Source organism: Limanda limanda, chromosome 12 (assembly GCF_963576545.1).
Source record: "Limanda limanda chromosome 12, fLimLim1.1, whole genome shotgun sequence".
Classification (NCBI taxonomy): Eukaryota; Metazoa; Chordata; class Actinopteri; order Pleuronectiformes; family Pleuronectidae; genus Limanda; species Limanda limanda.
Genome location: NC_083647.1, coordinates 12,036,984 through 12,049,842, shown reverse-complemented (window position 1 = coordinate 12,049,842; position 12,859 = coordinate 12,036,984). Strand labels below are relative to the sequence as shown.

The 12,859-nt window shown below is 41.1% G+C and overlaps 2 protein-coding genes across 3 annotated transcripts; both read right to left on the bottom strand.

Annotated features, from left to right (window-relative positions):
- Positions 1-765: 765 nt before the first annotated feature.
- On the bottom strand, positions 766-5,250 carry LOC133015857 (ras-related protein Rab-15-like). The gene is made up of 7 exons (XM_061083141.1): positions 5,127-5,250; positions 2,451-2,511; positions 1,901-1,961; positions 1,735-1,812; positions 1,478-1,567; positions 1,085-1,150; positions 766-977 (listed from the first exon to the last, which is right to left on the bottom strand). Exons 1-7 carry the CDS (start codon positions 5,248-5,250, stop codon positions 822-824), a joined length of 636 nt encoding a protein of 211 aa, XP_060939124.1. The 3' UTR covers positions 766-821.
- A 1,436-nt stretch (positions 5,251-6,686) lies between these two features.
- On the bottom strand, positions 6,687-12,029 carry LOC133015858 (protein max-like). 2 transcript variants are annotated; one of them, XM_061083142.1, is made up of 4 exons: positions 11,974-12,029; positions 9,178-9,285; positions 8,499-8,637; positions 6,687-7,946 (listed from the first exon to the last, which is right to left on the bottom strand). In XM_061083142.1, exons 1-4 carry the CDS (start codon positions 12,007-12,009, stop codon positions 7,762-7,764), a joined length of 468 nt encoding a protein of 155 aa, XP_060939125.1. In that variant the 5' UTR covers positions 12,010-12,029; the 3' UTR covers positions 6,687-7,761. The 2 variants fall into 2 exon arrangements, with proteins under 2 accessions (XP_060939125.1, XP_060939126.1); XM_061083143.1 differs by having other exon boundaries at positions 8,499-8,622.
- Between the last annotated feature and the right edge of the window lie 830 nt (positions 12,030-12,859).

The following is a 12,859-nucleotide window of genomic DNA, read 5'->3' as shown; positions in this document are numbered from 1 at the left end:
GTCCAAAACTTAGTGACTCAGCAAAGCTCAGATACCCACATTAATTACATTTAAATACGACATTTCAATTTATTTACCCCACTTTTCCCATTAAAATTACACATTAAAATTACAATGGCTGTGGCCCCTCAGCAGACCCCGAAAAAACATTAAATTAAGCAGCAGCAATGACGCGTCCGTGCACAACTTGCAGTCGGCAACACAAGTCACATTCATAAAACAAACTTAACATGCACATTCAGGATGGTACATAAACATGTGGCGCATTCACAAAGGTCACCGAACATGGCACGGCAGTGGCTCCCTTGAGGAAATTAGTCCAGTGTGTAAAGGGATCCCTCTCTGCATGGTCTCAGGTGTAAATAATTCAACCCTGTCCTCTGTCTGCCTTGTAACAGCATCTAGAATCCCCTTAACAGACTGATTTCTTCAATATGAAATCATGTTATTGATCAGTTTGTTGATATAACGACGGCAAATCAAATAAAAAGCAGCAAGACAACAAAAGCAATGGAGAACAGATGAAGTGGATGTTTAGTCCAAAGTTACATTTCATGAAGGAAAAAGAACACAGCATGTGCACTGATGGATTTGCTGGACAGAATTCGCTACCGCACTCACTTCAGTGGTCGTGCCGCAAAACTGGGCCCTCTGCTGGCAGCTGCTGCTAACTGCATTTACCACCTTGCAAAAAGTGCAACCAGTCACGCACCCCCTTGTCCAAGACGCAACAGCACCCACGAAGGAGGATGTGAAGGAGGCTTGAAGTCAAGTCACAATAGGGGACAGGTGTCTTAAGGGATCAGCTATGGCGGTTTTTGCTAACAGGCACAACTCCTCTGAACTTTTTCGTCAGTATCTTTACTCCCCTCGTCCTCCATAGCGACCTTCTCTAGATAATCGTCCAGGGAGGACAACAAGTGGTCCGTGTCTCTCTTGTGAGCCTGCAACACCAGCTCCGTCAGACGAGTGAAGGACTGAAGGAAGGGGGAGGAGTAACAATAATTAATATACAGACAAAAAGGAAGTCGCAGCGAGTTCCCAACAATATTTGAACATATGTCTGATGCTTCTGCTGTCCTACCTCTGTGATGTTATTGCTGGTGGAAGCACTGGTTTCAAAGAATTCCATCTCATAGGTTTCTGCAAGCTGCAAGATTCAGTTGGATATTGTTAAAAATGCAAACATGTCTCACAGCTTTAATGCACTCATAAATATATTTCTCCTAAACACATTTAAAATTAAGATCCATTCATTATTCTCTGAGAAATTAAGGAAAATCTTGAAATATTCCCTTTCTGACAATGTTAAAGAAAGTGAAACAGAAAACTCCTGGATCCACATCCTGATCCAGATCCTCAAACAAACTGCATCCTTCCACCAAGTTTCATGGTAATCCGTCCAGTAGATTTTGTGTAATCTTGCTTACAACAAACAAACAAATATACAAACCAGACAACAAACAATCCATCAGACCTTGCTTCCTTGTTCCGTTGTCACCTGCCTCCTCAGCTCCTCATCACACTTGTTTCCCACCAGGATCCTCTGCACCTGGTTGGGTGCATACTGCAAAGCCACAACAATAAGAATGACAACACAACCCAGAGAATGGGGATACAGGACCTGTCATTCACACTAATCCACTGGCTGTGCAGCAAGCATGGACACTTCAGTGAGCCGTAATACAAATACCAGGTCATGGTAAAGTCAAATGAAAATGTTTATTGTCTTACTTCGTCCACATCGCTGGCCCACTTGGCTATGTGCTGAAAGGCTGCCTGGTTGGTGATGTCGTACACAAAGATGATACCCTGCCCCAGAATCCATAAAAGGAAGGATTAAAGAACGAAGGTCACCTGACTCCAGTGACTGTTTAATGTATATGGATGGAGGGATCACCTGTGCTCGTCTGTAGTACTGTTTGGTAATGGTCTGATAACGCTCCTGACCAGCCGTGTCCCTGCGCACCAGACAAGCACACATGAACCAATATGGAGGGTTTTTATCCTCTCTTCATTCAAGAGCACGGCCTTTCAGTTTGAGAGCAGGACGAATTGGTTTCACGTTCCGCTTTTGTAATGCTTTCACTCCAAACGCTGCGCTTGCACTCAAAAAGCAGCTGCTTGGGCTCAAACTGTGAACTCGCACTCAAACACAAAAAAATCTGAAAACAGAGGAGAAGTCCGAGAGCAGACATTTCACATTTGGACAGAGGCAGCGTGAGCACGAGGAGAAGAGCTGAAACTGGAAAATCTGTCCATGCGACAAAATATCTGAGTGCAAACCGTTTGAGCACAAGCATGGGCAGTTGGGGTAGTTTTCAGTGAGAGCAATGTCTAATCTGAATGTGAAATCAACCTTGCTCTTGGATGAAGAAAAATACCCATAAACTAAAAGAGGACCACACAATATGCATTTTGTATCGAAATAAAAAAGTCAGGTAACTCACCATATCTGTACTCGCACCTTGAGTCCATCTATTTCTAGTGTTTTCATCTTAAAATCCACGCCTGCAAACAGAAAACAAGAGGTTAACTTCAACCTTTACTGAAAAATCCTGCCTCTTACTACCATACCTGGGTTGATGTGCGTTTGTGAGCAGTTAATGAGCGTTGCTCAGAGACCCTCTTGCTTTGTAATGACATAATGTCAACTTTCAAATCCCTGCATTTCAACATGGGGGTGGGGGGTGGGGGGGGGGGTGGGGGGGAGGACGGCTGTGAACAACAGTGGTCTCCTGCCGTTGCCAGGTTACAGGACGAGGGAGCTCAGAAATGACTGTCTGTAACTGTGAGTCACTCTTTTGGTTAATATACAGCAAAAGCAACCTAAAGTATTTCTACTCATCATGCTACATGCTGTATAACATATATTTCATATTCAGAAATGTGCAGTATGCTGCAGCTTTCAATGTTTAGATTGCTACCTTCCTACGGCTGCTGTTCAACTATAGTTCTGCTCTCAGTGGACCACATAGCACCTTAGAAAATACTTAAGAGACATGTTAGTCCCATTTCAATGCACGAGAACCCTGAGATCACAGGGAGCTGGTCTGCTAGTGGTACTCAGAGCAAGGTCTAAACATGGAGAGGTCACTTTAGGCACAGATCCAACTGCCTGATAAAACATCCATAGCAGTTTTTAAAACCAGGTTGATAACATTTTTTATTCTCAAGTGCCTTTAACTAAGCCATGTTATGAGGGCATTTTATTCTATTTTTATTTCATTTTTGTATTTGTATTATTTATCTCTTTCCACTTATTTCTAAATGTTCATACTTATTTATCTTTTTTATTTATTTTACTTTCATTTATTTTACTTTTAGTATCTTTGTACTACTTTTTTTATCTCTATTTTGATTTGTCAACAGATAACCTCATATGTGGATATCATTACTTAATATTTTCCCTTTAAACAAAAGCAGTATTTCAGATAGTGGTCTCAGCTCTAAGCACAGCTCAGTCGCAGATATTCTTACAAGGCACAAACCTTTTTCAAGACACCTTGTAGCTATGTGCCGTATAATGTATGCAAAGCCGTGCAGTCAACAGACCCGGCTGTTCAACCTGCACGTCTGTAGCTTTCTGCACAGACACAGTGCTTATAAGTGGGAGAACTTGAGGGTCCACTGAGGTTTACCAATAATCACAATATCTGGGATCTGAAAGCGAGCAGATTTTACAGACCGTGCACTTTCTCAAACAACTGGGTTTAATCCCATGCAAAGCCTTTCCACCCTGCCAGTTGACGGACCTTTTACCCAGAAGTAGACTCCACTCCACACGACAGCACTTTCTATATTAAAGTCACAACCCAGCAGAGTAAGCTGTGTGGTACATCCTGCCAAGGAAGCATGTGCTGACTGTTTTCCCAACCCCTGTCATCCAAGTCATTAGCTGTGGCCCAGCCAGGAAACAGGCCGCTGTGATATGAAACACTAATGAGCTCATAAGTCTGCAAGTTACAGTCTGTGAATACAAATACAGGATGAACTGGAATGGCACTCAGCAGAGTCCCCTTAAATTCAATCAAGCTGCACCAAATTGCATACACTCATAAATATCAGTTCCCCAAACATGCCGGATTTTCTTTCATTAATTGAAAACGTTGAAAAACGACCTATCTCGCAATGTAAAAGGAAGAGACAAACACAATCCCTGGATCCATCCCCACCCTTAAGATCATCCCTTTACCAGACTAAAGTTTATTGGCATGTAGTTCTTCAAATACAAGGAATTTGCCTCAGCGTCATTCCATGTCAAACTTTTCTGTTTGAACTTTTTGGGGAAGCTCTGCGATTGGGACTGACCACATCTCCCTTGATTGGGTTTTATAGATTTTGCATGTTAACAAATCAGCATGCAGAGGTTATATTTTCATCTGCATTTGTTTGTTTTTCTTTTGTCTGATTGTTCGCAGGATTATGCGAAATCTACTGGACGGATTGGTGGATCCAGATCAGGGGAGCAAATCCTGGAGATTTATTTTCATTTTCTATGCAAGATTGGGAGTTTTTCAACATTTTCCTTGATTTATCAGAATATAATTCATGGCTCTTGATGAAAGAATTTAGACATTTTGGGGGGACTGATCCAGATGGTTTCATAACGACACTGTTTCTTGAGGAGGTGCGTTTGATTTGACATGGAATGACCCTTTGGTTTCTTGGTGCACCCTGAGCACCGTAAATAGAAACTGTACTGTAAGTACAAGTGAAAGTTATACTCTAAAAATGAAAGTTATAAAAATATAAACACGTGCAATACTTACAGCTCACTGTACAAAGTAAATGTGCAAAAATAACCAAGCAGTACTATATGTTGTGTAGTTCTAGGATGGACATGAACAAGTGCAGCTTTCTCAGAGCTGGTGCTGACGTGTTTTTCACTCAGTTGCAGTTATGAGCTGAGGCTGTTTGCACTAATCCTACAGGCTAAGTAGGTCTGCTTCAGACAAGTTATTCCTCTGAATATCCAATAGGCCGTTACAAGTGAAAGATACAAAGTGACAATAACATTCATTCTGTAAAATGTCAGCATCAAAGTTGATCCGGTTCAACCTGACACACTCAGACACACATGATGACTTCAGACCACAGAACCTGTTGGAGAGCTTCTTTCTTACCGATGGTGGAGATGTGTGACGGGTCAAACTCACTCTCGGTGAACCTGCGCAACATGCACGTCTTCCCCACCCCAGAGTCTCCGAGCATGAGCAGCCGGAACAACACGTCGTACTGTTTGGCCATGGCCACACACTACAACATACACAACACTGCGGACGACATGACTTCTTCCTCAGCCTCAAACTACACACTGATGACTCCCATTCTGTGTGCAGACCTGTGCTGCCTTCAGGGACACCTCGGAAATCTCTATGCTCAGAGGTCACACGCTGAGTTTGTAAAGTACAGTGGATACAATTAAACTCAAAGATTAAAATTCAAAGTTCTTTATTGTCATTATGCTCAGTGTATGTGTGTAAACTTACTTGGAAAAACCTACTAATTCTGATTCCAAAAAATATTAAGGTCCAGGATTAGCCTTCTGGAATTAAACCCACACAATGTCAGTGTCAGGCTTACCTCTGCTTTTGTTGTGGATTCAATATTTTCTACTTAATAATATTTCCGTTAACAAAAGAGAATAAAGATCGCTGTCCTTTAACAGCATGTATAACATTCAGTATGCATTAGGGGATATTTAATACCAACATTTTATATAATAACGATGAAAATAGAGGAAAACTAACAGTTAAATTCAATAAAACAACAGATCCATTTCTTCATCCTGTTGTGTTTTGTGGAAGAAAAATAACAATATAATATGGGGCATGTGAATTTTGGTGCCTCACTATAAATAGAGGGATTAATTTGTTTACACAAATATCTTCAAGGACAACAGCTTCTGAATTGTGTATCACATAAATGCAAAGTTGAAATCAAATAAAAGCATTAATATCTAGGATTAGACACCAGCCTTATATACAGCCCAAACAATGTCCTCATTTTATTGTGGCTTAGATACTTTTTAAAATAACAATCTTTCCACGTCGTCAACTGTATTATTCCGTCATATTATTCCGATTCCGTCAAGTTTATCCAGCTCATACATTTACACTTTCCTACATTTATTGAAGGCAGCACATGCCCTGCATCCTTGAGGAGGATGCCTCCAACAGTGGGAGTGTCAGTCAGGACTCATCACTGTGAGCTGAGTCTATATATTCACTGATACACTGTATACAGGCAGAGCCAGAACTCATCATTTAAACAAACAGCACAGACAGGGCGGTGGCAGGAATTAAAAAGAAAAAAAATGCATAAACACACATAGAACTCCATCCACCTGGGAGCAGTTACACCTAGCACCAACAAACCTTGTCTTTACCAGATAATGAAAAACATTTAAATAATAATTTTAACGTTTAACAATTTAGTTTGGTTGTCGTTCTGAGGGATTTATAGCTTTTCCAGGAGCAAATATCCTTCAATATTCCAGTAAATTACCCCCCTTTAACCCCAATAGCAACTTCATTAAACAACTCTAATTATTTCCTTAACTTATATGTTAGCTTAGTCAATCACGTCATTCCAACTCAACACACACATAATCAACTTAGTCACCAGTTAAAAGCAATTTTAAGATCTTATTTAAAAAAAATAAAAACACACTGAATCACCAGTACATCCCAAAAGGATAAAATAGTTTTATTTATAGTCTCATAAAGGTTTGCCTTATCTTGCAAGACAATCATTGGCAGTATGTACAACATACCTGTTATTTGCATGGAATGGTCCAAACAAATATTGATTACATACATACACACTAATTTGCAAAATAGGAAAAGAGAGAGAGGAAGGATAAACGTTCCCAGCAGAGGCCAAAATTTGAGGGAAGGCTTTTCTTTTGCAGAACTGACACCATTTAAGAGTATACCGTGTATTATACTACACACCGACATGGACGTCTATTAACAAAAATAAGGATCCCTGCGCTTTAACTGCAGTGTAACATTCAGTATCCATTAGGGGATTTTTTTTAATACCCACACTTCATTCAACAATACAAATAGAGGGAAATACATTTTTGAACCTGAAACAGGTCAACTTGTTCGTCCTATTGTGTTGTCTGTTGTGTTTTCAAACATAAAGGAGGTCAGACATATAAATATATATGAGGGTGAGAAATCAATTTTGGTGCATCACTATCTATAGAGGGATTCATTTGATGACACAAAACATTTTTAAAGACAAAAACTTCAGTCACCTACACTGAATATGAAGGTGGGTTTGCATCTTGCAAACCGTACACTTTTTTCACATTCTTTTTCTGGAAAAGTATGAATATTAAAAAGGTAAACTATCCCGAATAAACATTTTCTTGAGGGCTTAAAGTTTGACGATTCCTCCACAAGGTTGCAGTGGATGTTAAAAACAACCAAACAAAAGGAAAGTTGTTGTTTTTTGGAGCTCTGCTGAAGCTTGTCTTCTCCACAGTAGATTATAAACAGTGATCACGAGGGTCGAAAAGCGTCGATACCTTCACAACTGCACAGCTGCCTCACTCTGGGGATCTCACAAGAGGAGTGACGGGATACTTGCCAGGAGGAAAAAGAAAGGTAGAAGCGTTTCATACATGATAGCACCTCTCTCACTAAGTCTCCACTTGTCTGCTGGAGTAGCGTAAGAAGGCAGGACTAAGTGCGGAAAGGTAAGAGGAGTCAGGTCTGGAGGGTAAAGACGGTCAGTGCGGAGAACCTAGCTGGGCTCAGCGCGCAGCTTCTTTCGGTTGGGCGGCTCGTCTGGCTCCGATTCAGAGCTGGAGTCAGAGCCGCCGTCGAAGGCGGACACTGCGCTCCCTTTGCGGTTTGTATACATGCTGCTGTCGGAGGAGTAGCTGGTCTGGAGCTGAGTGTTCCCCTTGGCCTTCTCCAGGGCTCTTACTGTAAGCAGTCCACAAACACAGAAATATAGTATAGAATCTATGAGACCAAACAAATTAAGAAGACACTGAGAAACATTACACCCAAGTCACATGCATGTGTTCTTTTTGGTTGAGCTTTATCATCTTTGTAACAAAGTGATTTTAATTTAATTAATTTTTTCTCTATTATTGAAAAATTACAGACTGATGGAGGAATGTAGTGATAAATGTCACCAAAAGTACTTCAATTATGTTGAATTTAAGCAAAGTTATGGCACTATTTTTTTAAATAAGCGACAAATGTCACAAAAGTTGTTTGAAAAAGGATTTTTCAAACAACTTTTTGTCAGAAATTCCTAAAAGTAATGTGGATTTAATGTTCATGTGTATGTTATGTAAATACACCTGTTAAACTTGGCTCATTTTGTTGAGGTGGGGGAATGGGTGGGGCATGAAAAATATTCCAGACCCAAAGTGGGCCGTGACAGAAAAAGTTTGAGAACCACTGCAGTAGGGGGTGAATACCATACTCATGACTGCATTGCACATCAACAACTACAAGAACACTTACCCTGCTGCTCCAGCATAACGTTCTGCTTCTTCAAGTCATCGATGTCTTGCTGGTGGGTATGGTTTTTCCGCCTCATGTATTGGATGTACTCGGTAGCTTTGTCTAGAATCTGTGCTCGGGAGGCCTGTTTAACAGAGCTCTATCAGCAGAAATTTCAGAAAAAGATGGGGCAATGTTGAAGTGTCGGTTTATTCAGCATTAACATGTTATTCATGTAACTAATGAATGAATTCTGGTTTATATTTTTTTTGACTGTCTTTGGGTCAACATACAGTTCATTTTACATGCACAACTACATACAAACTCTAAAAGACAAAGCTGGCAGAGTGTTTATACGGACTGTGTAGAATCTGTTTGCTTTCCTGAACAAACAGGTTAGGCTAACTAGGGAGTGTCTCATTAAGGGTTTCTGGCCGAAAGGAATAGTTAGCTGGCAAATGCAGGGATTAATGGATGATTTGATTACATTTAGAGTGGTTAACCCATGTTATTTTCTTATTTCAATGTAGAACATGTTGACTTGGCGCATTTAATTCAGGCACCTTATGTCAGAAAGGCTGCTGAGCATGCAGGATTCCCACATTATCCACTTGTATCTTAACTTGATGACATCTTTCAAAATGATTTCATTAGTCTTCTAGTAGAGTTATGAGAGTATGGAATATTTATTTCCACTCACCTTCTCCCCTTGCAATTCAGGCACAGACTCTCGTAAACTGGTGAAGCTGTCTTTAATGTGGTCCCTGCGTTTGCGCTCCAGCGCGTTGTGATGTGCTCGCTTGTCTGCCTACAGAGGGAAAGACAAAGTTTGAACTTGTAATTGTTATAAAAAAAACTCACAAGCAATTACAGAAACACACAAGTTAAAACCACTGAAGTCACAAGAAGGTTTGTTACTTGATTTCCATGTTATTCTTCTAACACATGAGCGCATTTCCGTATGTGCAAATCTCATTTTCTTGACGTCCTACAAAGTGCTTCACATGGCAAAAATGAAGAGTCTCAAGATGTGGTCTCTGTTTACAGAAACTGAACTAATTATGTTTACTTTCCTACACACAAACTCGATTTCAGCTCACTCTCTGCTCTGGCTGAACCAAACCATGTATAACCAGAAAATCTTAATTTATGTTCAATAACTAACAACAGAAATTCGTGCCTATCGGATACGAGGGTTCAATAACACCTGTCACCATGACTGAAAACAACTGTGTTCATCTACAGTCTACTTCTTCAGCACCTGATGTCAGCTTTACTGTTGCTTAACAGTCAAGTCAGTCTAAAGTGAGGGATGCGAGATCAACACCTGTCCTGCCTGAAGGTGAAATTATACAAATTGCATTGGTAAATATTAACAGGACCAAAGATTCTGTCTCTCTAAATCTTGTGGTTGAGGTTAGAGGCTGCAGACATATTTCTGTAATGATTGAAACTTTCAGTCACAATAGACTATCAGCCTTATATTTCTTGATGAAGCAGAACAATTGATGACCTTAAATGCATTTCTAGGTCATTATTGTTATCACAAACTTGATATGAAAACGATATATTTTTAATTACCTATGCCAAAAAGGTTCTGTTTTCTACTTTATTATTTAGAATGATAATGCAAAAACTACTGGACAGATTACAGTGAAACTTGATAGAGGCAGGGATTATGGGTCAGAGAAGAACCCATTTAATTTGGTTTAATCTGGATCAAAGGACAGACTCACAAATGCTCTTTTTATCCTTATCTTTGCAGCATTACCCACATACTTTATTCTGTGGGAAACAAGTCTTTAAACTTAAATTACACAATAATGAGAGACTTATATTGATAATTATTGATATCTATTGACAGAGCACGCTGAGAGGAACCACCAAAATGAATGATCCTGCAACATGAGTCACACTGAGCAATGCAGGCTAAGCAATGTGTGCATACTGCGGTTCTCTGACCATCCAAAACCGGAGCATCCAGTTTTGAATGACATCAAATACATGCTCAGGCATTTGAATAAAGTCCTCACGTCTGCAGGGAAATAACACACAAACCTGACATGTCCATTAACCAACAAAGCAACAATATGAACTAGGGCTGCATGATATTAGGAAAACATGCGATATGCGATAAAGTGGTTTAATATCGCGATGACGATATGGTTTGCGATAAATAAACATAAACAGTCCCTGGCTACTAGCGCTGCTCTGAATGAGGAATTCATTCATGAATAAAAGAATCGATCATTATGTGATGATCGTTGTTATTATTGTAGCGACAAACAAATAAACTTATATACTGTAGCGAGCCAGAGGCGTCAGGTGAGAGAGAGGGGAGGGAGGGAGAGAGACACACATACACACACAGAGCAGCGCAGTTTGTGTGTTGCTTCCCTCAGGTTCTGTGATCATAAATAAGCTTCACATTTCTTTGATATAATCAAACGGTCATATTGATGAATCTGACTCGGGGAAACAGTGATCACTTGCAGTTTCCACAGTAGAATTTAGTCGGAGAAGGAGCGAGATTTGATTTGACTCTGTTTCCCAATTCTCTGTTTTCTCTTTTCAGACAATGATTCACTGACAGAAAACCCCGCCAATGATCTGAATGTCTTTCGTTTGTCACCTCGGGCAGCAGGGCTCCATCTGATCGGCCAACTGTATTGACATGCTTGGTTTTTGCGATACGTGTGTTGATATCGCATCGACGATATCTTTCGATATATCGTGCAGGGCTAACATGAACACACACACACTGGATCCTGTGGGCGTTAAAGCACAACACTGCAGGGTCAATGTGGAGGAACGATTAGAAACAACAGGACAGGTTTCAGGAGGAACACTGTGCTCATGTTTAGGGTCGTTACATTAGCCACGTTGGTGAAATGACCATACACACACACACACTGATTAAAATGGCATCCGAGCAATTAAAGATTAGGGGAATATGGATGATCTGAACCTGCTAGCTACAAACCAGTCCGCTATATATAGCTCGGCTGAAGTGAAGGGATTACCCCGCATGTCAAGAGCTGCTTCCTGTCAGACAATTACCATCTGAGACATAAGGACAACATAGTTCAACTAAATAAACAACGTTGTGTACAGAGGTGATGAAAGCACGGAGTCACCGCCTCTGCCCCGGGGACACAGCCTTTTAACACCCGAGCCTGACCCCAGGCACCTGCCCTAACATGGACGACCAGCAGCAGTGCTGTCACTGCACCGAGCGACTTGTTGTTGTTGTCGTCCGGACACACGACGTCGAGCTACGTTAACGCAACAGTCTTGACTCTCACCTACGCGCTAACTAGCTAGCTAACTCTCCGCGACACGCATTCTCACCCCGCCACCAGTTTACAATGTGGTGCTAGCTAGCCGATAGCCTCAGCTAGCTCGTTAGCTGCACCAGTGCAGGTCGGTTGTCGGGAATGTTCAAAGTTGGCTAACAAGCTGGCTAGCTACTTCTAGAGGAAGCTAAAGCACATACATCGCTGTCCACGTCGATGTCGTCGTTTTCGCTCATTCTTCGGGGGGGGGGGGGGGACGGGGGTTGCGAGAAAAGAAAAAAAATAAACACGCAGCTGTCAAAACAAAATGCAGCGACCACCGGAGGCAGATGACAACATGTAGCACGGAGCTCCGCTACGGCAGCGACATGACGCGCTCTGCCTGCACGGGATTCGCCTACACATGGAGGGAAAACACACACGGCGCAGGCGCGAACACAGCAAAGCCTTGTGGGTCAAATAGTCTTTCGCTGACACGCAGACCGCTTTGCCCTGGTGAGCTACGGAGGATGGCCTACATTTCCCACAAGCCCGCGCGTGTGTCACACGCCTACCACGGTGTACCGTCTTTAGGGGACGTGCAAATGTGTTGTTTTCAGGTTCCCGAGCCACTGGAATAAGTCCATTAAAAGAATCCTTCAGAGCCTAAACTCATCCCAAAACTGATTTACTGAACTCATAAAATATATGAGTGTATATGAGTATGAGTATAAAGTATATGAGTGTATAACTCATTATTATAAGGTTCATAAGGTATAAAGTATATGAGTGTATAACTCATTATTCCTGGCATTCCAGGAGTGTTGTTACATAACACAATGAAACACTAATATTAAAGTATATATATTTATAAATATAATACAGCAATTGAATTACCTCTCAATGATGGACTGCATCCAGCATCATATTGGAAAATACATGAGCACACAAGCAGCCAACCATGGAATGTATACGAAGATGAAGACGCAACCCAGAAAATGAAGCCAAAGTGTGGCTGGCTGCAGTAAAGGTCCCAAATTCCGGCTCCTCCATGTTAGCAGATGGGACATGGACCAAACTAAAAAGTATGAGTAGACATCAAATACA

What these genes read in the sequence shown, in the direction of transcription:
- LOC133015857 (XM_061083141.1), bottom strand. Translation starts at nt 5,250, where the DNA reads ATGGCCAAACAGTACGACGTGTTGTTCCGGCTGCTCATGCTCGGAGAC. An exon ending in GGGCCAGCGATGTGGACGAA is followed by an intron (nt 1,568 to 1,734) that starts GTAAGACAATAA and finishes GTGGCTTTGCAG; the next exon opens with TATGCACCCAACCAGGTGCA. An exon ending in CAACGGAACAAGGAAGCAAG is followed by an intron (nt 1,151 to 1,477) that starts GTCTGATGGATT and finishes TGAATCTTGCAG; the next exon opens with CTTGCAGAAACCTATGAGAT.
- LOC133015858 (XM_061083142.1), bottom strand. Translation starts at nt 12,009, where the DNA reads ATGAGCGAAAACGACGACATCGACGTGGACAGCGAT. An exon ending in ACATCGACGTGGACAGCGAT is followed by an intron (nt 9,286 to 11,973) that starts GTATGTGCTTTA and finishes TTCCCTCTGTAG; the next exon opens with GCAGACAAGCGAGCACATCA. An exon ending in CTGAATTGCAAGGGGAGAAG is followed by an intron (nt 8,638 to 9,177) that starts GTGAGTGGAAAT and finishes TTCTGCTGATAG; the next exon opens with AGCTCTGTTAAACAGGCCTC.